The sequence below is a fragment of the Mytilinidion resinicola genome (genome assembly GCF_010093595.1).
Source record: "Mytilinidion resinicola strain CBS 304.34 unplaced genomic scaffold BDZ99scaffold_3, whole genome shotgun sequence".
NCBI lineage: Eukaryota > Fungi > Ascomycota > Dothideomycetes > Mytilinidiales > Mytilinidiaceae > Mytilinidion > Mytilinidion resinicola.
The window spans coordinates 2,684,553-2,709,242 of NW_022985439.1; the positions used below are offsets into that span (position 1 = coordinate 2,684,553).

General features: G+C 50.3%; 10 protein-coding genes across 10 annotated transcripts; 4 read left to right on the top strand and 6 right to left on the bottom strand.

Annotated features, from left to right (window-relative positions):
* Nucleotides 1-57: 57 nt before the first annotated feature.
* Nucleotides 58-2,505, bottom strand: BDZ99DRAFT_459331 (uncharacterized protein). The gene is made up of 2 exons (XM_033719141.1): nucleotides 2,052-2,505; nucleotides 58-1,742 (listed from the first exon to the last, which is right to left on the bottom strand). Exons 1-2 carry the CDS (start codon nucleotides 2,362-2,364, stop codon nucleotides 361-363), a joined length of 1,695 nt encoding a protein of 564 aa, XP_033582447.1. The 5' UTR covers nucleotides 2,365-2,505; the 3' UTR covers nucleotides 58-360.
* Nucleotides 2,506-3,740: 1,235 nt separating this feature from the next.
* BDZ99DRAFT_409408 (uncharacterized protein) lies at nucleotides 3,741-5,470 on the bottom strand. The gene is made up of 4 exons (XM_033716545.1): nucleotides 5,036-5,470; nucleotides 4,647-4,986; nucleotides 4,037-4,597; nucleotides 3,741-3,987 (listed from the first exon to the last, which is right to left on the bottom strand). Exons 1-4 carry the CDS (start codon nucleotides 5,369-5,371, stop codon nucleotides 3,887-3,889), a joined length of 1,338 nt encoding a protein of 445 aa, XP_033582448.1. The 5' UTR covers nucleotides 5,372-5,470; the 3' UTR covers nucleotides 3,741-3,886.
* A 2,228-nt stretch (nucleotides 5,471-7,698) lies between these two features.
* Nucleotides 7,699-9,291, top strand: BDZ99DRAFT_495230 (uncharacterized protein). Its single transcript, XM_033723363.1, has 7 exons — nucleotides 7,699-8,070; nucleotides 8,122-8,214; nucleotides 8,266-8,359; nucleotides 8,415-8,565; nucleotides 8,628-8,750; nucleotides 8,802-8,913; nucleotides 8,976-9,291. Exons 1-7 carry the CDS (start codon nucleotides 7,827-7,829, stop codon nucleotides 9,170-9,172), a joined length of 1,014 nt encoding a protein of 337 aa, XP_033582449.1. The 5' UTR covers nucleotides 7,699-7,826; the 3' UTR covers nucleotides 9,173-9,291.
* A 206-nt stretch (nucleotides 9,292-9,497) lies between these two features.
* Nucleotides 9,498-10,386, bottom strand: BDZ99DRAFT_567319 (uncharacterized protein). Its single transcript, XM_033727673.1, has 2 exons — nucleotides 10,001-10,386; nucleotides 9,498-9,944 (listed from the first exon to the last, which is right to left on the bottom strand). Exons 1-2 carry the CDS (start codon nucleotides 10,305-10,307, stop codon nucleotides 9,928-9,930), a joined length of 324 nt encoding a protein of 107 aa, XP_033582450.1. The 5' UTR covers nucleotides 10,308-10,386; the 3' UTR covers nucleotides 9,498-9,927.
* Nucleotides 10,387-11,110: 724 nt separating this feature from the next.
* BDZ99DRAFT_378388 (FAD/NAD(P)-binding domain-containing protein) lies at nucleotides 11,111-12,113 on the top strand (the record flags this gene model as incomplete). Its single annotated transcript, XM_033715110.1, has 2 exons — nucleotides 11,111-11,505; nucleotides 11,555-12,113. 2 exons carry the CDS (start codon nucleotides 11,111-11,113, stop codon nucleotides 12,111-12,113), a joined length of 954 nt encoding a protein of 317 aa, XP_033582451.1.
* Nucleotides 12,114-12,316: 203 nt separating this feature from the next.
* On the bottom strand, nucleotides 12,317-12,794 carry BDZ99DRAFT_349760 (uncharacterized protein; the record flags this gene model as incomplete). Its single annotated transcript, XM_033714489.1, has 2 exons — nucleotides 12,317-12,443; nucleotides 12,502-12,794. Coding segments are annotated over 2 exons (420 nt in total), but the record flags the coding sequence as incomplete, so codon positions are not given.
* A 92-nt stretch (nucleotides 12,795-12,886) lies between these two features.
* Nucleotides 12,887-13,796, bottom strand: BDZ99DRAFT_459338 (uncharacterized protein). The gene is made up of 3 exons (XM_033719142.1): nucleotides 13,548-13,796; nucleotides 13,009-13,486; nucleotides 12,887-12,938 (listed from the first exon to the last, which is right to left on the bottom strand). Exon 2 carries the CDS (start codon nucleotides 13,387-13,389, stop codon nucleotides 13,198-13,200), a length of 192 nt encoding a protein of 63 aa, XP_033582453.1. The 5' UTR covers nucleotides 13,390-13,486; nucleotides 13,548-13,796; the 3' UTR covers nucleotides 12,887-12,938; nucleotides 13,009-13,197.
* Nucleotides 13,797-14,359: 563 nt separating this feature from the next.
* Nucleotides 14,360-20,579, top strand: BDZ99DRAFT_567322 (putative non-ribosomal peptide synthetase SirP/GliP2; the record flags this gene model as incomplete). Its single annotated transcript, XM_033727674.1, has 2 exons — nucleotides 14,360-15,008; nucleotides 15,058-20,579. The coding sequence occupies 2 exons, from the start codon at nucleotides 14,360-14,362 to the stop codon at nucleotides 20,577-20,579; spliced, it is 6,171 nt and encodes a 2,056-aa protein (XP_033582454.1).
* On the bottom strand, nucleotides 20,498-22,207 carry BDZ99DRAFT_409417 (aminotransferase GliI; the record flags this gene model as incomplete). Its single annotated transcript, XM_033716546.1, has 3 exons — nucleotides 20,498-21,307; nucleotides 21,356-21,958; nucleotides 22,011-22,207. Coding segments are annotated over 3 exons (1,325 nt in total), but the record flags the coding sequence as incomplete, so codon positions are not given.
* A 596-nt stretch (nucleotides 22,208-22,803) lies between these two features.
* On the top strand, nucleotides 22,804-24,031 carry BDZ99DRAFT_378563 (aromatic prenyltransferase; the record flags this gene model as incomplete). The annotated part of the gene is made up of 2 exons (XM_033715115.1): nucleotides 22,804-23,846; nucleotides 23,896-24,031. The coding sequence occupies 2 exons, from the start codon at nucleotides 22,804-22,806 to the stop codon at nucleotides 24,029-24,031; spliced, it is 1,179 nt and encodes a 392-aa protein (XP_033582456.1).
* Between the last annotated feature and the right edge of the window lie 659 nt (nucleotides 24,032-24,690).

Genomic DNA, 24,690 nt, shown 5'->3' on the forward strand with positions numbered 1-24,690 from the left:
CCCAAGGCAAAGAATTTCTGTCTTCTTTAGATTCTTGAAAATACATTGAAGCAACTCAAGCAGTGCTAGACAGGTGTACACACGAGCAGGGTACTTGATGAGCGTGCCACTTTTTTATGCCCAAAGCGCTGGCCTCTAGGTATGCTCGACGCTATCTGCTTGTCTTGGCTGAGATTGCTGCTTCTGAGCGGTATGAGGATATTGAAAGCTTTACTGCCGGCAAGAACCTATGGTACTGTATCACTTTTCTTCCATCTTATAGCCCCTGAAATAACACAGACAGCTCAGCATAGAATTACCTCACGTGCGTCCAAACCCCATCTCAAACGCCAAGTCCACCCTACCGCACTCCCACCAAGCTCACGACTTCCCCTCGTCCCTAACCTTGTAACAAACTCTCGCTCTACACCACCCCAAGATCTCCGCAACCCCACTGTCCACCAAGTCCTCCCCAACCTCCCAAACATCCTTATACGCCTCTGGCGCCTCTTCCCACACCAACTCCCGGTCCTCGCACACCACCCACGTGCCACCATTCACCTCCTTCCCGGCTGCCCACTGCCCTTCGCCGGCAGTCTTGTTTGAACGTGCCTCGGAAGCTGCAGAGGGCTGTAGCAGCAGCTCTGGGTTCTTGTATTTCTGCGATAAGGAGACTAGGGCCTTGTGGCGCGACATGGCGCGCCCGGCACCGTGGGCAAGGGAGAGGGCGTTTTTGGCGCCCCAGGCGTTGGCAGGGGTGAATAGGGGGCGGAGGATGAGGGTTGGTGTGGCGCGAGAGCCTGGGAGGGGGAGTAGGGGAAGGGGAAGGGGAGTGCGGGTGGAGGCGTTGTAGGTCGGTGCGGCGCCTTTGCGGTGGATGTATGCGTGCGAGGGTGTCGGGAGCGGTTCTGGGGAAGAGGAGGGTGAGGGTGGGCTAGGAGGCCATTGGATCTTCTCGACGTTGTTGTGCCAGATATCCACTACCTTACGTTCTTGGATATTAGCTCTCGCGACTGTGATGTCGTCGTCGTTCACGGAGTCGTTCTCGTTCCGCCCGAGTACCCACGATTCCTCGCCTGGCTCAAGACACGCGAGGAAGCGTAGCGCGATGAGGTCCCTATTCGCCTTCGCCCACCGGCACGCACTATCGTGCATCTGCATGTACTCCTCCATCTTCTCCGTGCCCTCTTCCAGACTCTCGCCGTCGCCTGTGAAAGTCTTGAGGACATGGCCGCCATATCCTCGAGACCCCGAATGCACCAGCAATATGACCTCCCCTTCTTCCAGGTTTCCTGATGCCTCGCACTCCTCCACGACCTGTATCTCTGCAAAGTGATTCCCGGCTCCAATTGTGCCTAGTGCTTTATCCCATTCTTCCCCAGCCGTGCTCTCCTTCTCCCAGTTCAGCCACGCCTCCCGCTGTTCCTTGTCACGCCACGCCCCCTCTAATCTTCTCAATCGCTCTGCAACTTTCCTTCCGCGATCACCCTCGACTTGATGCCGTTGCAGCCGGGTCCTGTACCACGCCATTCCACACCCGATGTCCCCGCCGATCAGCGGTGGATGTACCCATCCGCGCGACACAAACACAGCACCGATAGGGAATTTAGTCCCGGGGTGGAGGTCCGGCTGCCCGACAGCATGAACAAGGCCAGGGAGCGAGCGAGCGGTAGTATTAAGCTGATCGAGGGAGACAGAGTCAACAAAGGCCGCCTTAGCTAATACCTCGACTGTACAATCCGCATTACCTTTGGGAACCGAAGCTGCAGGAATATCAGCACTGCTCTTCGGGTTGAGCTTCAAAGGCAAATAGCCACGCGGGGCATGGAAAAGGTGGCACGCCAATTCTAGAACAAGCTGTTCCGTGTATACACCTGTCTGTCACTGCTTGGGTGGCTTTAATGTATTTTCCGAGATCTCAAGAAGATAGATCCTCTTCACCTTGGGCTATGTGGAAGTTTGCTGAAGCACTCCATGCAGTGGCAGACAACTGTGCACAAGGGCAGAGTACTTGATGAGTGTGCCACTTTTTTCGTGCCTAGCGTGCATAGCCACGGGCGAGAACAGCGTACATGAAGCCGAAGCTGTCTTGCCAACATAGTCTTCGCCAGCGCTGATGAGCAGCACTATCTCTTTAGTCTCTGCTTCAGCCAATGCGCTCTCCCACCCCTCTTTCCCGAGCACTTCGAGCCCGTTTCTGGCGACGAAGATACGCCATTTTGCGGTCTTGCCCTTCAGGCGCAGCTTGTCCTTCGCGGCTTTGAAGAGGAGCTCTTGGCACGAGTTTGGGAGGGCTGGGTCGCGCGGGGCGTTGGGGGGAAGGATGACGGGTGTGCGTTTGGTTTGGGAGGCGTTGAGGGCGAGGGTGAGACGGGTTGGTGGCATCGTCGAGACGGGACCCTGGAGGAGGTGCAGGTGTGGTTGAGGTGTGGGGTTCTGATCCGTGGCGTTGCGGGAGATCGGCGCTAGGCGTAGGGCTGGGGTGTGGTTCTAGATCTTCGGAGGGAGTTTGTTTGAACAAGAGTGGATTCACATAAGGAAGAAATTATGGTGTGTGTGAGGGGGTTATGTTAAAGGATGGGCGGAAGTGACTGCTAACTGCGTGGCATGTGGGTCACCTACTTATAGTGTAAAGCTGAGTCACGAATTCTTAGATTTTGATAACGTATGAAGGCACGTCAAATGAGAGATGTGAGAAAATGCATATACCCGTTGTTGAGGCGTGGTAGGTGATCGTATCCTTCCATGAGGAAGACGACATCGCGAGAGAGCAACCTTACAGCAACAGGTCATAAGTCTGTGTACACGCGTTTACCACTGCTTAGGGTCCCCCCATGGAACTTCAAAAACCTAGGCGTGATGTCAAGTTTCAAGTAGTAGACTGCCTTTTGACTAATTAGTTGCTTAATGGTTGTGTGCCCAGACTTAGAAGGACCCTGGTACCTCTGTATTTGATCCCAAACACCTGTTGACTTCCTCGGCGTAATAGGTCAAGCGTACCTCCACTCCTTCAACAGCTTTAGCAAAACCATGATCAAATGGCTGAGTGGGTATCTACCGTTCGATTCTATTACGTCTTCCTCACCTTCCTCTTCCACAAACCTCTGTTCTCCCTCACCAACGCCCCATTATTTTCCTCTGGCTCCTCCACACATGGACAACCCTTCCATTTCCCATCCCCGTACTACACCAGAATTAGTAAGAGTACCAACTGCCAATAAGCTGCCTTGATTGGACTACAAGGGGACCTGGAGGCACAGCCACGTGACCTTGGTACAATTCGACTCACCCCTACACAGACAGCATTTGGCTCGCCATCATTCTTCCACGGCGTGACGCTCGCCGCGCCGCCACAGTCGTCGCAGTAAAACTCGTCCCCTTCTTCGGGACAGACGTAGTCGGGGGGTTTGACGATGGGGTTTGCGGAGGATGAGTCCGAGGTAGGTGCAGTGATTGCATTATGGTTGTTATGTGATGAAGGCGGGTCAGGTGTTGTCTCTGCGTCTGTGCTTTTGTGCTTGCTCAGATATTCGATGCTGATTGGAGGGAGGCGGGCAGTATGAATGTGAAGATATGGAATAGACACTTCCGGTGTGACGCGGAGCGAGGAATTTGCGAGAGCTTGATAAGACGTTGGAACATATGAACGCGGGGTAAGGAAAGAGAGCACGGCTAGGAGGATGATGGAGTGGAAGACATTTTTGGTGGTCATGGTGAAGGATGTCACTGAAAGGACGGGCAGGGACTGCTGACTTATATATGCGACGCATCAATTTGACACGTAATCTCATTGCCGGTCGTTTTGGATGAAACTTAGATATACAAGAAATGACCCTGAGTGTAATCTGCGCTCCACTCTAACCCTCTCTAATCTACTACTTATTTATACCCTTTCGCATTTGTGATTTCAAGTCAGCCGAATCCCCCAAATCCACCAATCGTAGCATCCATCACCCGTTTTCTCTCTGTAAAATCCTCCCGTTTGCGTGAGATCTTTGTCATCGATACCTGCCTGATATTAGGACAGTTCGATAGTCACGTTCTGGGATGGACTTACAAGTATCGGCAACGGTGTTTAGAATCTGCTCACAGTAGGCTGGAGTGGGGCTCTCCAGCTTATGGTCTACGGCGGCTGGACAATCGGTCTGATCCTGGCTCAGTTCCACCGAAACCATAACCTTGCTGTTAGACCGATCCAAACCCCCGGTTGCTTTGCAATACTTGTATGACGCCGGAGACCACTGCCAGAATTCTCCGTAGGCCGAGCCTATACAGTATGGAGGCAGGTGGGTGTCGGGATCTTCGCTAGACGTGTCGAACCAAAAGTAGTTGGTGGCTACCGCATCCGGCTTTACGGTCCAGTCATAACTGCCCCAACAGAACTGATGCACGGCGGCCTGGAATGCAGACTTTGGATAATTTTGTGGGTACGCCAGACAGCTACCGCTCGGGCCATAGCTGCACCCTCCCGCGTTGATCATGTCCATCGAATGTTTAGAGGGTTCGCCGGGCTTGCACGTAACTGGTGGTGGCTGGTCGATAGAAAACGAGTATGTTCCACAGCCTGCGTTTATGCTTCCTTGGGTGGCCATGTTGCCGCCTGCACCTCGATCCCCGCCTAGGAATGGTCAGAAATATGCGCAACTGCGAACAGAATTCGGACTTACAGGGTTGATCAGATAGCTCTTTGAATGATTCAGCGCAGTCCGCTCGGCAGCCATCGCCGCCAGTCCATTCGAGATTGAATTTGTAGCCCTTGTATTCACTGGAAGAGACAGGAGGAGTTCGCCTCTCAAGCCCTCGTTTCGACGGCGTTGTGTAGTCGGCGTTGGTATATGTCGCCTTGGAAGCATCTTTTGGACTCGCGTTGACAGCATTGCAGAATTTAGGGTACAGGCCTTTGAAGAAGCTGCTTTGGACGCCGCTGGCATCTGAAGTACACGAGGGCCCTGCTTTGCGGTTCCATGGCGGACTGGAAGGGTCCGTAGTACTGTCCAAAGTGATGTTCTAGCTTGTCAGCAAATTTCCGAGTTTGGGATGAGTAAAGGATACTCACAAAGTAGATACAGCCGTGTGCAAGTGCGGCCCCGTGAGTTACGCCCGAATTGGGATCACAAGTGCTCATGGCCCTCATAAGAGTATCCACGCAGTCTCCGTTGGTTATTTTGGCGTCCTTAGAGCAACTGTTCCCTGCAGGAGCTCCGTACCATGTCGAAGCAGACAGCCAAACTGAGGTCAAACCTGCGATGAACATCTCATACTCTGTATCGACACCATCTGGCGCACGGGTAATGACTTTGTTGTCCACCTTACCACACCATTCCTTGATCTTCGCTTCAACATTTGGGTCGCCATCTGATGCATGCTGAGGAGCAGTCATTTCTGAGAACATTGGATCTGGCTTCTGGCAGATAGGCTTCTGGTGATCATTTTCGGGCTGAAGGCCTGCATACCAAGCTGCGACAGTGGCCAAGGCGATAGGCTGTTGATACCCGTCATTGTTGTCGGCAACGGGATCCAAGCAATCACAGCCTTGGTAGCGGTTTTGCTTGTCCTGGACCTGATTTTGAAGATTAGCGACGACACACTGGGGGGAAATATTGTGTTGGAGGCTTACTCCTACACATTTTCCTTGATTGTTACCTCCGCAATCGCCACAAAATGGAGTGTCCTCATCAACTGGGCATGCGTCGGTTGCGCAATCACAACCCTTGTTGTCCACAGTACACTTGTTACTATCATCGCCGGCACACTTTTCATCAGAGCATTTCGGCTGTGCGTCCCCAGTAGGACACGCTTCATCGCAGTCGCAGTCTTTCAGGCCGCCTAAAGTGCATTTGCCTATATGTGTTACAGTCAGTCTTTGGTTTCATTTTCCATATGTACTATGGAAAAGAACCTACCGTTCTGCCCAACGCACTCCGCGGCAGGACATGCCGGCTTTGTGGCTGGACAGATGGACTCCTCGCAAGCGCATCCATTGTTTGGTGGGGCAACACACATGCCCGAGACGCCTTGACAGTCTGCGCATTTCGGATGCGTTGCTGGACACGTCGAGTCGTCCCCGTGGGATGGGGGATCCGCCGGGGTTTCAAGGATCGTCTCCGCAATAGCAGCGTCTCCAATAAGTCCTCCGAGATACCAAGCAACTCCGCCAGCGAATACCACCACGGAGGCCGTTGCTGCAGGGTTGTCTGATTGGGTAACAGTCGTCGTGATACTCTGGCGAAGGCCTGTGTAGGCAGGAAGAGTAGCAAGCGCGTACGTTCCAGTAACTATTTGACCATCTGACTGTGTGGCCACGACCGTCGTCAGCATAGGCGGTGCAGCGGAGGTGATTGTTGGGTCACCTGTTCTAGATATTAGTAACTTGATTTGCAATGGTATCCCTCAAGACGATCTTACATGAACACGCCACTCCTCCAGCAGCTGCTGTTGAAACACAATGGGCAGTAGATGTAGGGTTTTCACCTCCACAGAGCGTCGCAGCACATGCCTGAACTGCACCGCCGATTTGTTCTGGGCATGATGCTGAGGCCACGGTCGATTGAATCAGGTGTGAAAGAAGGGAATACCAGAGAACATTCTTCATCATGAGAGAAAATTTATGACTATATGATGGATAAGAGAGGAACACGTCTCGGTGTTCATAGAAAGATATATTATAGAGGCACGTCACGATACCGTGTAGTGCCATATGAGATACGGATTCCAGTGGCCGCCTCATCCCTGTGTTTTATTTTTGTACTGGACTCGGGAATAGATACAACGGAAGCTAGGAAAGAATGAAATGAAATGACTGCGGCGAAGGTACACCCGAGAAAGTGCGCTTCATCCAAAACACGCGAAGTTGACTGAAGGGCCCTGCTGCGAACATGTTTGGGACACGCAATGGCCCGTGGACAGAGCATCCCACAATTAGGCAAGTAGGTACAGTGGGCTCAACCAACACGAGGTACTATGTAGTACGGGCGCTTACTGTAAGGCTCAGGGACAACAGAGCGCGCTCCCATCATTGAGGCGAAGGAGCGAGATGCGAGGCTAGGGTCCAACTCCGAGGCTGAACCTTAGTAGCTTCGTAGCACAGGCCAATGCTAAATGTGATGACTAAGAACAGGATGCCATGGTTTTCTGTGCTCGCCGAGCCTCCCTTCAGGCCACTCCCAGCACATCCGCCTTCTCTGCCTTCGCAGCGTGACAGTCACCTTACAGAGAATACAACGAGGCATGAAATTACATGGCGATTTGAAAATTGAGGAAGTATTCAATCCATCGCGGGTACGATCTGAAACTCTACCCGGAAGATTCGCGAGTAGGACCGGCTGGGCTCAGCCTCCGGGCTCAGCCTCCCTCCATCTTGGCAGATTGATCCCTGACATGTCTAAGAAAAGACCCAGAACAGCAAAGGGCCCGTATAATCAATCTATTCAATCTATTTCATCTCCTAGGGTGGACCAGTGTGCCGGCACCCACCACTTACAGATCTGTGGTCTGTTCCTGCAGCTGGGTCCTTACAAGGGCTCGCTAGAATTCTACTCTCATTTCCTGGCCTAGGTGTATTTGCGTTGACATCGCACTCACCATCGTCTTGGCATGTTGGAACGAAACATTCAGCCCCACGTCTTAGTTGCCACGGAAAAAGAGTAAAATGACTGAAGCCGTGCGTAGAAACCCACTGGATACCGCACCATATGCAACATGGCTACTCTTAGCTATTATTATCTGACCACGAAGACCCCCTCGACATAAGATCGAATTGATTTCTCTTTGACCTTCATCACTAGATTACGTCCCTCCTTTAGCGATCCTATTCCCAACCTTCTCCACTCGTTAGCTACTATTGCACAATGCGTTTCGAAACTCTTCTCGCTTTCGCACTTCCCCTTCTCGCCGATGCGCAAAGAACCATATACGTTGATAAAACATGCAGCGACAGAACGGACTGGCAGGTCTATCTCGACGAAGCCTTGAATAGCGCAAAATATGCCTCTGCACGCCTTGGCAACACAGCGGATACAGACTTCGAGGCTGTGGTCAAGCGCATTTTCAAAGTTGATAGGTCCAACGCAGACGGATTCAAAGCTGTCAAAGGCAAGTGCAATCCCTAGCCTTCTCTGGGAACGATCGCTCACACGGGGGTAGATGTCATCGATGAAATCGCAGGCATAACCATGGTGTCTCCAAGTACCGATCTTAAGGGATCCAACACTCGATTCTTCTGCGACGACGATCCTAGTAAGACAATTTTCACATCATCTACGATTTTGCATTGATTGAATTTCGTAGTCGGAAAGAAGGGCGTTGATGCCGACAAGGACGTACGGTGGCAACACCAGATAAACCCAAATGGAGGCTATCTCAACTACTTCGACCAGGTCAAGTAAGCGCTCCTTCTAATCTAAAATGCGTATCCTCCAGCTGGCTTATGGCAATAGCAACATGAAACAAAGGGAAGCAAGTAGCCCTTCATGCAACAACCCGTTGAAGCCAAATAGGGTGGGGAGAACATATCGAATCAAAGCACCTGAGCCCAAGAAACCCACCAGCCCTTTCGCAGGGCACAATTCGAACCGTAACGTCATAACAGTGCGCCGAGTTCCCTATCTTATGCCTCAAGCAACTTGAGCATCGCTGACAAGTTTCTTTAGCTTTGTAATACTCTCTTTGATATCAAGGGAGTGCCATTGAAGATCGCCGACCTTGACAAAGACCTCGAAGGCAGTGCCATCGATATGCTCTCGGATCTAGTATCCCATACCATACTCCACGAAGTCAGTACAAGGAGACAAACGCAGCAGAGATCACAGCTGATTGTTCCGTAGCTTGCTCACGCAGTCCGCGACGACATAGCGGACGTTCAGCCAGACCCATACGGGTATACAGAGATACTTGCAAAAAATGCTGAGGATGCCATCAAAAATGCAGATAACTTTGGTAAGCCGAACCAGAACTCTCTTTATCTATTCATTAAAGTCAAGATTCTTATTCATCTACAGCTTTCCTCGCTATCTTCGCCCAGGTCATGGAGTTGAACTACTCAATCCCCCGTTTGACGTTCCCGGCTGGCACCAGCGATGCAGATAAGGCGGAGGCCGAAGAAGATTGTCAGAAAGGGTACTTAACGTATCTCCCAGACATTACGAAGCGGATAATAGCGGCAGCCAAAATGTTGGCGAGATTGTTCTGGGCGTAAATGAGAGGAGTTTATGTGAAATCATGTTCAATTGTATATATACTTAGACAGAAGTTAAATAGGGGTGTGCTACATCGTACTGCGTCTTGTCATAGATATCCGCGCACTTTTCTGCCACCGCTTGTAGTGCCTCAACTTATTTTCAGAGTCCTAAATCAGACCAAAGTCCTCCCTTTTGAATGTCTGGTTAACTCGTTAGGCCACCCCAAGCAGTGGCATAGGAGTGTACACAGATTGGAAGTGTGATCCGACGCCCTGGATTTCTGAAAACGCCCTGAGGCGCCACAATCGGTGGTAAGGAAACGTGCTAATATTTATGACCACGCACTGCAATCAGTTGTAATACAAGTCGTCGAAGGCTGTCTAAGCTGTCTATGCTCGGTATCTACGCGCTAGCTGTCTCGCGTGACGCCAATATGTCCAAGGTATGCTAAACACACAAGCACATGCCTGGAGCCCAAGCGTCGAAGTTCCACCGACCTTGGAACAGACAGTGTGAATTGTGATACTACGAGATTCTGGGAATGATGTTCATATTTTATGATAATTGAACATGGTCGATTCTAATAGTTTATCCATGGAATCCGTCCGTGGACTGTTCTTCCCAAGAACCCCAATTCCAATACGCCAGAACCGCTGCAAAGCACTCTAAAACGAGACATGCTTCGCTAATTCAAAACTCCGATGCCATCTTGACGGCTGGTTCAGGTCCCCAAGGCTAAATAAATGTTAAAGTCATGTTGTGGTCTAGCTAGCTAGTGATAATGGGCGCCTGTCCCGTCGATCAGCACCTGGCAACGAAGTCGTTCAAGTTAGTTGTCTACGAACCTGCTATTGAAACGCAAAGTACAGAGAGTGAGACGTTAATCGCACGTGCCCAACTTTTCGCCCGCTTCAAGAAGCCCGCGAGGAAGAACACGGCAAGCCATGAGAAAATGACATATTGGATCATGTGCGAGACATTCCCTGCGACGGCGATGGTCGTATCTTGGAAGGCCGAGGGTAGGGTAGCATTTGGAATGTTGCTGATGGACTCCATAGCTGTTGAAGTACCTCTGAAATTGGGCTGTTTTGGAGACGAGTGATTATGAAGTAGAGTAGTGGTAAGCTTCGATGTGGCTGGGCATTCTGTCATGACAGCCGTCGTTCTGCCTTTAAGTATGTAGGTAAGTGTCCTCGTGTCGTGGGATCCTGCGATCGACACGATTCTCACGTAGTCCGGAGGTGGTCATAAGCTGCGAACAAGGGAGGGTGATTGGTCAATACTTTGCGGTTCTTAGGTACTTCGTAGGCGGGGTGTGCTGGTGTCAACATGGTCTGACTTATGGGAAGATTGAAGACATATGCTTCCATCATCGAGATGGAGATAGAAAAAGAAGGATTGTGATAGGGTTGAGGAATGAATAGATTCGAGCTGAGGAAACTTGGGCGCTCGGACTCCACCTCGTCATCTTTCACAAATATCGTGATGGTTCAGCACTACTCAGAACGGACCACCATCAATTGAACACAGCCTCAGGTATGCAAGTTTCGCGGATTTGATGTGGAGCAGCTTACTGATTCTTCTTGGTTTGCGGCTTCTACATGGACAGCTCCACGGAGTACGCCCTACTCATCACGACCCTCATCCCGACAAAATCGCACTATCGACATCCAACAACCCACCTTGGGCCTCGAAGAAACCACGATGAACAATACACCATGCGAAAGGAGTTGGAGATCCGTTCTGGCGGGCTCGCCATGCTTCTTGGATCGTCCCCGGTGATGGGTGTTTCGGCCCCCTCATTCGGCGTATATTTTTCGGACTGGTACAAAGTACTAAACACGAGCATTAAGGCTTATAGGCCCATAGCTATGGTCTGAAGCTGAATAGCATATGCTCTTCCATCTACTACGCGGCCCATCTCAGCTCCTGCAAGAAATCCTCAACCTTCAACAATGGCACTGACAACAGACGTCCTGATCATTGGCGGCGGTCCAGCCGGCCTCTCTGCCGCGCTCACGTTGGCGCGACAAGCACACACGGTCAAGATACTCGACAGCGGTGTCTATCGCAATCAGGACGCCGACTATATGCACATGCTCCCAGGCTTTGACCACGTCGATCCGGTCAAGTTTCGTGGCACTGCAGTGGAAAATATCCTCTCTCGCTACGACTCGGTATCACTACACAGTGTCACAATAGCAACAGTCAAGAAGACTGAGGAGGGGCATTTTGAAGCTACGGATAGTGATGGCAAAATTTGGACTGGAAGGAAATTGATTTTAGCTACCGGAGTCGAAGATATCTACCCAGATATCGAGGGATATGCCGACTGCTGGGGTACCGGAATGTCAGTAATGTCATTCCAAGTGCGGTAGTTCTGACTGACAATCTGATAGCTTTCATTGCTTATTTTGCAAAGGCTATGAAGAACGCGAATGCGCTTCTTCTGGTGTCCTCGCAATCGGAGGCCTCAGCAATGTCCCATTTGGTCTCCATGTGGCCCGACAAGCGACTTCTCTCAGTACATCCGTGACAATATATACGAACGGCGCGGAGGAGCTTTCTATCAGCTTACAATCGGCTTTTGGGGATGCCGGCAGGATGAAGTCCGATTCACGGAAGATCAAGTCATTCAAGAAAGGTTCCAAGAACGCTGAAGTCACGATCGAATTCGAGGATGGCTCCGAAGTTACTGAGGGCTTCTTGGCTCATGCGCCTCCGACAAAACTAAAAGGTCCATTCGCAGAGCAATTGGGGATTGCTATGCAAGGTAACGACATTAAGGCCGGCCCACCTTTCTACCAGACGAGTGTGCAGGGTGTTTTTACAGCGGGAGACAACTGTCTTCCCATGAAAAATATCCCGCTTGCAATCTCAGTTGGATCTTTAGCGGGGATGGGTGCTTCTACGCAGGTCATCGCGGAGCGGCTTGGCCAAAAATCTATGTTTGGCTAAATTTCCTCGAAAAACTCCTGCGCATAGCGTTCGATATCACTGTAAAATATAACCAAAGCTTTCCATTTCATGTCTTACATACGTCTCAATTGGCGCACAGCATACATAATCTTTGATCAAGAACATATTGATTGTAATTTTATCCACAGATCCATGTACTACTACCCTCGTTCGTGTTGCCCAACCTAGATGAGAACAGTCTGGCCTAACTGTCGCGCCAGATTTATCCAATCAGCCGAGGACATCGCATTGAAAATCTTCCGAGTCTTTAGATCCACATGGAGGATATCAACGCCCTTAAGCTCGATCTTGGTCCCGACAGGCACAGTCCTTGAAACACGCGTTAGCACATCGGGCCGCCAGATCGACCACCGCAGAGATGACTTACGACTCAAAACCGGTAGTGACGGCGGTATACCCCCATCGAATACCTATCTGATCGCACGAATGGAACGAGAACAGCGGGAGCTGTTTGATGTCGCTAGTGGTGTAGAGACCAGGTGCAGTAACGACGTCCCAGAGTTCGTCAAGGCTGAGCGTCGGGCCTCCGAATGCTTCGTCGTAGCTCGCGATGTTGGGCGTGAGGATCTTTTCGAGATCCGTTTTCTTGGGGGCGGGGTCGGTGGACCAGACGAGGAGCCACTTGACAGCGATGTCGCTGCCTTCGGAGTCTCTGAGGCAGTGGTTGTCGGCGCCGTGCTTCTCATCTTTGCCCTTTTCGGGCAGCGCGACTGCGACTGTCGTCGATGCGAGAAGCGCAATGAGAGCCGTGGTGAGGAAATACATTTTGAGGAGTGTAAGAAAAGTCAAAGGGCAATGTCAAGTCTATATCTCGATCAGCACAGGGTACATGTGTGCTTTTATACAAACCCGCAGGCAGCTGTACAGTACCTACGTATCCAGACGATTTTATCGCGACATTACGCCCACCCATTTCACTTGATCAGTCTGCAAATCGTCATATCCCAACGCAGCTCAAGCACGCCCTCGTGGCTTAGGCCTAGTTAGCTGGAAGCTGGAAGAAGGATCAGGTTCCATAGAAACCCGCCCATACAGCCGCAGCCATCTCATAACTCCGCAAGAGTTAGTTGGATCGAGATGCGCTAGCGGATCTGATATTCACGGGCGCATCTTTTCGAGGGTTCGAGACTCGGCTGTTCCTGATGATGGCGTTGATGTGGTAGCTGATGCTTGCGTTAGTCTCTCTTGGGATAGCAGCCTCGTGCCTCCGGAGCCAGTCCTCTGCAAATAGTGATAGGAATCTCTCAAATGGCATTTTGTAACTTCGAATGGCTTCTTGAGAGGAATTTGTAGGGTCTGGGGTGTTCCCATGGAGAGAGGGAGAAGAGTTCTTGCGTTAGTCTAAATCCGATCTAGCGCTAGGTAGTTAGCAAGCGGCACTACCTCAGCGACAAGGACGTCTATCACTCATACATCACACCTGACTATCAGCCATTTTGAGCAGAGACCTGCCTCATCGGCTTGGTGCTCCAGGCGCAAATCACTAACAATCCCAGCGTCGTTACTCTACTCTTCCTTGATCCGATCAATTCCGCCCGTCGGACAGCTCGCCATTGAGGATGTTGATTCTGCGAGGACATCACATCCCTATAATTCCATGCATTTGCCATCTTCTTGCTTCTGGCAACTTTTGACGTCGCGGATTTCGAATATTCTGTGGTTGGCACCCCGGTGTAAGGTGCGGAAGCCGATGTAAAATATTGACCGAAGGATCGAAGATTCTGATTTATACTCACCGAACCCAGCCAACCAGTCCTAGCGAAGGTAAGATGCAGGAACCAACAGGCCACCAACCCAAGATAGGTTAGGTTCTCTTTAGGTCTCGATCGTGTAGGGCCTAATTATCGGTTCGTGGATAGCGCTATGTGCGTAAAGGCAATCCCATCGACCAGGTCCAACATATGCAACAACTGCCTATAGCACGTGGATGTCTCCATAGAATTTCTACTTATCAAAAAGACTTCATGGCATGCTCATAATTCCCCTGATCTGCGATTGATCCTAATTTGATGGGGCTGGCGGCCTCGTAACCTTCTTTGAGCTTTGCTTACAAAAGTCAGATTTGATCGCGCCAAGCGTTTCAGTCGTCAGCAGAAATCCACAAGCCTACTTCTACTCTCATACACGTCTGATCTCATGTTATGTTCGTCCTCGTACTTGTTGAAAACTACGGGATGCGCGTTTGATTCATCGTTTTCGGCGACGGTCATCTTCACGGCCTCAAGATGGGATCAATCGCCCCTCAGGGCATGCCGGAAGAAATTCCTCCGCGCCTACCGAATTCAGTGTGCGATCTATTCCAAAGACATGTGAAAGCTTTCCCTGGTCGAATCGCGGTCTCTCATGGCGATTCTCAGCTCACTTATCGCGAATTGGAAGCGGCATCTGCAAGAATTGCGATGATCTTACAAAAGCGAGGAGTTAAACCACGAGACTGTGTTCCGATTTTGACGTCAAGATGCCCGGAGATGGTCGCTTGTCTACTTGCCATTGTCAGTATCGGAGCCTGCTACGTCCCCGTTGATGTCGAAAGCTGGAGTCCAGAACGAATCCATACAGTCCTATCTGTCATTTCTGCAAAGGTCATCATAGCCACGGACGTTAAACCATCGCCTCACAACGAGGTCACAATTACTGGTCAGGAGATCCACGATGCGGTTTTCTCCGAAAAGACCCTTGTATCAGCAAGACCAAGTCTTCCCATTGCTGCTTGCAAAGAAGATCCAGCTTATACGATATTCACGTCTGGGACGACGGGAATGCCGAAGGGCGTTCAGATCGCGAACGAAAGTCTTCTGCATTTTGTACAGCATTACGATTTTGGCATTACACCTGTCGACAAAGTACTTGTTCTCTTCTCCATTGCATTCGACGGTGAGTGACCCGCCAATGTATATTGATAACAATACTAAAATATGCTCAGCATACACTGGCGCTGTCTTCTGTACCCTGGGTAACGGGGGTCATTTGATGCTATCTGATTCTGAAACATTCATGAGGGACGCAGGACTTTGTACCGTTTTGCCATGTGCTCCATCTCTTCTTGATACTCTTCAGGAGCCTGATCTTTACAATAATATCCACACCATATGTATGGGCGGAGAGTCACCAAGCCCCCATCTTATCCGAAAATGGTGGTCACCTAGCCGTCGAATACTCAATGCCTATGGTCCTACGGAAACGACCATTGCAGCCAGTCAAGCCGAGTTGAAACCAGAATTGCCAATCTCTCTTGGAAGACCCATGAACGGATGTCAAATGCTTCTTTTGGATTCCAACCTGGAGGAGGCGTTGGAGGGAGAAATTTATATCGGCGGTCCCATCGTTGGTCTCGGATATTACCAGAACGAAGCCCTCACGAAAGAGAAGTTCATTCATTGGAACGGAACACGGCTGTACCGCACATCAGACTTCGGGAGACGGACATCTGACGGCATCTCTTTTCTCTGCAGAAAAGATAGTTTGGTTAAGAATCGCGGCTTTCTCATCAACCTCGAAGTTGAGGTCATCCCGGCGCTTCTGGAAAACACCGAAGTTTACGCTGCTACGGCTTTCATGCACCATCAAAAACTCGTAGCGTATGTGATACCTGAGTGCGTGGACGTTCACGACCTCCGACTTAAAGTCTCGAGCAATCATGACACTTTTCATGTTCCGGATCTCATCAAAGCTGTGTCATCGTTTCCGTTAACGTCTAGTGGAAAGGTCGATGTCAAAGCACTTCGCAAGGATCTCGACCTTGAAGTTGTTCACTCCGCCGAGCTATCAAGCTCCACGGATACGCCGCTTGGCTACCTGAGATCTGCCATTTCCTTGGCCTTGAATCTGCCCTTGGGAAATATTGCAGAAGATGTGTCCTTCTGGGAGCTTGGAGGAAATTCTCTAGCTGCGATCAAACTTCTTTCGCTTCTCCATGAGCGGCAACTTTCGATCAACTTGGAACGCCTATACCTGCTTCCGAGCATAGTAGCCATATCTGAGGAGTTACATGCCATTGTAGCCTCCGCCACATCTCCGAGTCACTCTCAGGAAGGTGTCCTGCTATGCAACACCCGTCAGGAGCCGAGAGCACCTATTACAAATGTGCAAATGGGGATGATTCGGTCCTCCCTCCAAGAGAGCCTCACAGCATACATTTTAGTCTCTATCAACTTTGAAACGGACGAACAAATATTCAACTCGGGACAGTGGAAAGATGCTTGGGAGATAGTACTAGCCAGGCATTCGATCTTTCGGACTTCTTTTGACACTTCTAAAGGCACCCAAATAGCTGAAGGCAGCTACGCTCATGATTGGGAAGAGACTATTGTTGCTACAGATCAGCTGGAAAGCGTCATAAACCAAGAGTCTGATGCTCTACTGGCTCTGTCAAAGTATCATGGGTTCGAACCATTGTTCTCTCCTGCTAATGCTTTCCGATTTATCAGAGCACCCGGATCAAAGTCTACCCTTCTATGGTTGGTCCATCACAGTCAAATTGATGGGTGGTCGTTCGGGATACTGATTAGCGAAGTGCGATCAATTATATCGGGACAGACCCTACCACAGCCTCCTCAATTCTACATTTTCGCGAAGAATCTTGAGCTCCATATCAAGCAACAGCGTCATACGTCGATTGCATTCTGGTCCAAAACTTTGAAGGGCTTCTTGGAGGGTGCTCCATTGAACCTACCCAAACCGGAATCGAAAAATATTACCACTGAGCCTTCTAGCACTTCGGTAGATCTAAATCTTTCCGTCCTCGATTTTGAGGAAAAGGCTCGCAACCTGAAAGTCTCTCCAGCTGCCGTCATATATGGGGCGTGGGCGATGGTGCTTGCGACCTACTCGGCAAAGGACCGCGTCGTCTTTGGAACGGTTTTCTCAGGTCGCAATTTCCCCATCGCAGGTGTAGAGAAGATTGTAGGGCCGATGATCAACACTTGTCCCTTTCCAGTTGCTCTCAATGGAATAGACTCGAAGAGCGATCTCCTAAATCGAGTACAGACGCAATTGCTTCAGATCAGTGACCACCAATGGTCGGCCGCGGAGGCTCTTGAAGAAATTGCATCAGGGAGTCATGCACGCATATACGACACGATATTATTTCTTGAATATGACCTGCCAGAAGTATTCTCGGAGTCCGAGGACGAAAAGCTCGGCCAATTCAATATCACTCGGAAAGACATGCCCGAGTTCGGCCTCACGATTCTTGTGGAGGCTTCGAAAGGCCACTTCACTCTTCGTGCGCTGTCGCAAAGGTCTTTGTATGATGGTTCAGTGATCAGCAGAATGCTAAAACATTTTCGGAACCTTATTCAAGCACTTCTGGATAGCCGCTGTCAAGATCTCCCAAGCATCCGTCAAAGAATGCTAGACCCGCCAGAGCTTCATTCTTTGACACAAAACTCACTCTCACGTTTTGACGAGTATCATGGACCAAAAAATCTCAAGCAAAGTCTTGAGCGTGCTGCAGATGCGTGGCCATCTCACGTCGCTGTTGAGTCAACCTCACGATCCATGACCTATTCCGAACTAGATCGGACCGCAAACTTTCTTGCCAAGTACATCGCGCAGATCGTGTACCCCGGAGAGGCAGTGGCTCTGGTCAGTGATGGGTCTCTGAATTGGCTAATTGGAGTCATCTCTATCATCAAATCTGGAGCCATATATGTTCCCCTAGATACCAAACTCCCTTCCCAACGCATGGAGATTATCACCAAAACTTCGGATGCAAAGCTATGCATAGTTCCAAACCAAGAATGCGAAGGCCTTCTTGCACCAGATTCGGTTCCACTACTGTCGATACACCAAATTCTGCGGGGTGCGCCGAGCCAGCAGTCTGGACGACTTCAGGTCAATATCAAACCGGCCGATTGGGCCTACGTAATTTTCACATCTGGCTCTACGGGTGTACCCAAGGGCGTTCGCGTCAATCATCATGCTGTATTATCTTACCTCTCATACGAGCCGGCAAGGATGCACGCTGCTCCGGGAAGACGACATGCTCAGATGTTTTCCGCGGGATTTGATGTTAATATCGCCGAGATATTTGGAACACTATGCTACGGCGCAACCTTGGTTCTCAAAGACCCCTCCGATCCTTATGCTCATCTCAAACGCATCGATGCTACCATGATCACTCCTTCGTTTCTGTCAGTGTGTTCTCCGGACGAGCTAAGCAATCTAGATACCATTCTTTTTGCAGGAGAAGCAGTTCCACAAGCTCTTTCTGATCGTTGGAGTGGTGATCGGCGGCTATACAATTCTTATGGGCCCTGTGAGTGCACGATTGGTGCTCTCTTTAAGCTTCTGCAGCCCGGTGAGCGGGTCACATTGGGTCGTGCCATCCCGCGCGTAGGAGTGTATCTCCTTGATACTCACAGCAACCCTGTGCCAATTGGAGTCACCGGCGAAATATGCCTTTCCGGTCTGCAAGTGATGGATGGCTATATCGGAGCCGAACTGAAGTCTCAGACGGATGCGCGCTTTGTGCCCGACCCTTTCCTCCAAGGCCACAAAATGTATCGAACCGGGGACCTTGCAGTATGGACCGAGGATATGGAGCTTCGATTTCTCGGACGTATAGATAACCAGGTGAAAGTCCGCGGATATCGTGTGGAGTTGGAAGAGATCGAGAACGCGATCCTCTCAGCATGCCCTACGGCTACTCACGCCGCTGCTTTGATCGACGATGGGAACATTGCCGCTTTCGTCGCTCCTGGAAATATAGATACTGCGTTGCTTCAGCAGCGACTCCGCGGCCAACTACCTAGCTATGCTTGCCCAGCATCGATTATCTCACTACCACATTTCCCAACGACGCCAAACCAGAAGCTAGATCGAAAGGCCCTCAAAGGCATGGCTGCAACGATTCCACGGTCGCTTCCAAGTGCTCGCAGCAAACAAGTCTTAACGAAGACCCAAAGCCTGATCGAAAGGATTTGGCGGGAGACTATTGGACTTTCAGATGGCGATGAAATTGAGCTAGATGATGACTTCATGGCTCTCGGTGGTAACTCTCTTCGCCAGATCAAAGCTGCACAAAAGATCTCCGCGGACATTAGTTTATCAATACCATTGTCCATCTTCATTAGAAACACCAAGATGTCAGCATTAGCTACAGCACTTGATGAGTTTGTGGTCAAAGAATCTCCGAAGGGGGATCCATTCCAATCATTTTTAGTGAGCTGGAAATCCACATCTACTTCATCAATAAGGGTCTCGCGGCTCGAGGAAGAAATCTACGAGCTGAGCTCTTCGTCTGCGACGCCCCAAAGCTTCAATGTACCGTATATGCTCGAATTGCGCGGAAACGTGGACTTAGAGAAGCTAGAGCGAGCGATTAACGCGGTCGTCAACAGGAATGCCATTTTCAGGACCTTTTACGAACGCAGAGGCAGTATTTTGCGACGCAGCATCTCAATGGACCCGGTCTCGATCGAACGTATCTCGATGGCTCGCAGGTCGGGGGAAGCTTTGCAGCGAGTATCTAGGGATTTGGTGGATAAGCCATTCGATCTTTCGAAGGAACACCCCATCAGGATCGCTCTTCTCGAACACGATTCTCATATCACATTGATCGTCGCAATGCATCACATTATCACTGACAAGACATCTTGCAACATCCTTTTCAAAAAGATCCAGGAACACTATACGAAAGGACCTGAAGCAGCCCACCGAGTTCGAAGCACCGTTCAGGAGCCATCGTATGCTGAATGGGCAGATTGGGATCGCGCGAAAACACATGAGATACCAGAAGCCCACTTTCACTATTGGAAGGAACACCTCAGAACTCTCACGCGGAGGCCATTCACGCAGACCTCGGAGTCAGTAAAGGGAGACGCTTCCAACTGTACCTTTGATGTGTCGATAGATTCAGTCTCCAGAAGCTCGTTCGAGTACTGTCTTTCCATACTAGCCCTCACGCTTAAGGCTGTCATTGGTACCACCGACATCCTTCTCGCGATCCCGTACATCGACCGCTCCGAGCACGGCACGGAAGACATGTTTGGCATCTTCTTAGACAGACTTCCAATTCGTATCCAGCTTGACCACTTCAAGGATGTGCCCTCATTAGTCTCCGCCACAAAAGAAGGAATCGAGGGTGCTCTGTCGCATTCCATCCCCTACCGCGAAATACGGAAAATCGCTGGGGACAACGCACTTTTTGATGTCATGGTCACCTACAATAGACTGGAGGACTCCGCTACTAAGGCATTTCAGTTGCCAGGCGTTCGCGTTACAGAAGCGCATTATAAACCTAGTGGATCGAAGTTTCCGCTTCTTGTGGAGTTCACGGAGACTGAAGAGGGTGTTTCCTGCGAGCTTGAGTATAGCACGGTGCTTGTGAGCGAAGTAGTTGTGAATGGGATCAAAGCGGTCATGCCGGCTATTTCCCGCTTCTTGAAAGATGGGACACCATTGGATTCGTTGGATGCAGCGACGTGTCGTCTACTGAACTAGATAAGGGTGTCCCATCTGGTGATGGAGACCTCGAGACAGATTTGAGTATCCTTTCCTTGCTACAGAATTATCATATGTGAATCTTGGGGTACATGGCGGAGTTTCAGCGTTTTCTCAAATGGGTTATCTTATTCACATCAACTCATTTGGCACATTTCAGTATTCCCAGGAAAGGATATAATGAGACGGGTATCTATATTATGCTAAACTTTGAACCGTTTTTCGCGAACATCTCCAAGCGCGGTATCATCTATGCTCTTTCTCTTCTGCTTTTTCTCAGTCATTAGCTCATGGAAACTATTCAAGGCTCTATCAATCCGCTTCAAGCCTTCGGCAAGTTTCGGTGGGGGCACACCATAGCAGATGCGATACCAGCCCGGCTGGTCGAAGTGGTAGCTTGTTCCTGACGACAACACAAGGCCGTGTCGATTCAGCTGCACTCCGAACTTCTTCTCACCATCGAGATCGTTCGCCGGACACAATTTTGCAAAGATGAATATTCCGGAGTCTGCCTCGACAAATTCCACGTTTCTCTCCACCATGAATCTCCTGATTGTTTCATAAGCTGACTTGAGCTTAGCCCCACTCTCACTCTTGACCAAATTTACGGCCTTTTCGGTGAGTAAATGTTGGACCGCAAACAGGGTAGCTACCGACGACGTCTGTTGGTGGGCACTTAATGCGGCGCTTATGCGGACTTCATCGTTGCTTTGGGAGATTAAGGCACCCTGCAAGTATTAATGCTGGTTAATGTTGCAGATGCAGGTGGTACTTACCAGCCGAATGCCGCTGCACCCAAAGTCCTTGCTGAGACTGTAGATGATGTGCACCAATTTGTCACTGTTCTCCAGCGATAAGGCGGAGATGAACCCTGGCGATTGCGTCTGGTTCTCGGAACCTGTATGCAAGGACAAGGCGTATACCTCATCGGAGATATAGTGAAGATTCTTTTGACGGCAAAAATCCAGGGTCGCTTGGAGGGTGTCTCTCGGATAGCACTTCCCCAGTGGATTGTTTGGGTTGCAGATCAACACTGCCCTGACAAAGACTGTAGTGTCTTCCAATGCGGCTTCGTAGTACTTCAAACTGTCCGTGGTAAAGAACTCTTCGAGGGGAACATGTACTGGGATGACCTTCGCGTTGTTGTGGATACTAAGTGAGAGGTCTAGGCCCGCCCAGTAGGGCGCAGCGATGAGGACGGCGTCGCCGGGATCGCATATCTGCTCCACCAAAGCCTCTAGCGCATAGCTCCCGCCGGCGGCAAGCACGACATGAGAGGGATGAACCGCAGTCTTGGGGCCGAAATTTCTATTGACCAAAGTGGCAATGCGCTCTCTAGCTATCGGACTTCCACCGATGCCCTCGGAGTAGCAGAGATCCTTCACGATTGTCAGTCGATCCGCGAAGTTCTGAAACATAGAGTCTGCATACCGACGCAATAATGCCGCTGAAGGGCCCTTCGGACTTTTCCTGGATTTCGTGTACTATTTCTTTTTGCAGGAGACAGTTCTCAGCAGTCGATAGGTCGATCACCGCGTCACCGGACAAACCGAGGACAGCTCCGTGTTGGTTCAAAAGCTGAGGGATGATAGTCTTATTCCGCAAGTCGCACCGTCGAGAAAGCATCTTGGAATCGATCAATTGTTCTCTTTGTATTAGATGTTGAAGCTCACGTACATATACGCCTCGCTTCCCGATCGTCGGTCCGCTTAGCTTGGTCGGCCACTATTCGGACTGCATCGCTTATTGGCCACGCTTATGCGATCTGGTAGGTCAAACCCTGAGTCCTGGTCGCCAGAAGATGGCTTTCATGCAGGTACTTTGTTAAAGATCAGATATGCTGACCCTGACCTTGAAGTTCTAGACTCTCTGGAATATCGATTTTCAACATTCTTTTTGCTAGGCAACGATAGGCAGTCTTCCACCATCAAGCCATCATGTTGTTCAGCTACACAGATCTGTAAGTACTACTAGTCCTGTCCCTGCTGGCCATCCCCTGATTCGCTATCTGTAGTTGCCAAACCCTTGCCAGGAATCAATGGGACCTATCAAAACCTCCAGTACGATCATATTTCCACATTATCAACTCCCAACTAAAGATTTCAAGCGCAATGGACTTCAAAAGCCATCATTCTCTGATGTCTCTCGTCCCAAACTCCGCCGCCAGCGCACCAAGACCGGCGAAAGTCCGAACAGCCTATACTGGCGCTCAGATGCGGGCATCATGCTGTGGGACATGATGTGCATGGGTGGCTACACCAACCAATCGCAAGAGTTTCACTCCACCTTCTTCGCACGCCACATTGCCAGTTCCTTGGGACCGCATCCTGGGGCCACCGGCGCCTCGGATTCCTGGGAAAGCTTCATGACAGACGACCACACGCCCATAGAGCTTAGCTGGAACTGGGCTCCCTCGCGCAGTGGACCGTCCGTTCGGTATTCCGTTGACCCGATTGAGATCTCTTCGGGTTCGATTTTAGATCCGTTCAATACGCAGGCGAGCATTGAGTTGCTGCAGAAAACGATGCCGTACGCTGCTGCGTTTAATCTGCAGTGGTATGAGCACTTTACGAAGGCGCTGACCGTCTCGGGGAAGGGGTTGAGAAGTCAAGATGTCAACTCGTCGAAGATTCCGCGGTCGCAGCAGTTTCTGGCCTTCGAGCTACTGGACGATGAGATCATGACAAAGGTGTATTTCCTGCCTCAGTGGAAAGCCAAGAGAACTAGAGCTACGACTCTGGAAGTTGTGGAGAATGCTGTTCATGCTCTGGGAACGTCCGATCCGTCAATGTCTGCTGCCATGGATGTGATCACTGATTACATCTGCTCGTTTCCCTTAGAAGAGCGTCCTGAAGTCGAGATCGTGGCCATAGACTGCATTGACCCGTCAAAGTCTCGCATCAAGATCTACCTCCGGTCCCGCCGAACGACGTTCGACAGCGTGATCGATATGATGACCCTGGGTGGCCGGTTACCGGCTATGACGGGGAAGGGTCAAGCTTCTCTGGAAGAGCTATGGTGTTCCGTGCTGAGTCTTGATAACGCGGATATGGACCTACCGGAAACCACACATCGGACGGCGGGGATTTTATACTACCTCGAGCTTAGAGCAGACTCGCCGCTGCCAAAGTCGAAAGTCTACATCCCAGCGAAGCATTACGGGAAGGATGACCTTTCGGTAGCTCGTGGGCTGTCTAAGTTCCTAGGCAACAGAGATCAGTACATGGCCGATGGGAGTGACTATCTAGATGGCGTCACCCGAATATGGTAAGTGAATCATCCCCCTCCGCGCATAATGTTGCTAATACAATTTTAGCAAGCACCGCAAACTAGAAGACGGTCGAGGTTTCCATACCTACATCTCGTGCGCCGTATCCGGCGATGATCTGAACGTCACATCGTATTACAATCCAGAAATCTACCATGCTTCACGGGGCCATTTGCGATCATGAGACCCATTCTTTTAATACCCTTTCTCATTCACTGCTTTTTCATTGAAACTTAGCATTAGACAAGGGCGTTTGTACAACCCTTGTGTATCATGAGTGTAAAAGTATCATCTTCCATCGGTCTTTCCGTTATACTCTCATTTGTCGGGGGTACTCTAAACATTTGAATTTGAGCGACTTTCATGATGATATCAACCATATGGCGCAGTTGGGTCTCATTGCATTTCAGCGACATCTTTCTCTTACCTATGTGTAGTATTGCAATACCACCTAGAACGTTTTGGAAGCACAGCGACCCTTATAAAAAGATGGCACGTGACTTGAAGTAAAATTAATGTGAATGCAAGATAGAAAACCTTAAATCTCTTCTCGCATGCGACACGTCAAATTCCGTACGGTATTCACTTCTTAAACCCAATAACGATTTCGCTCACCATTTCACCTTCACCCCTCACAAATTCAAGACTCCCTACCCTCGGCTACTCCGTCCCCTCTCCCCTCACACTCATGCCCAAAATCAAGTTTCCCTTAGTCCTGGAAATGCCCAGCCCCCAAATTTATCCCCACTTATCAGAAACCCCTGCCACGATGACCTGCAGGTAAACGGACCGACGATCCCCCACCAGGGACGCCCTGGACGCCGCACCCGTCCTGCATTAGCG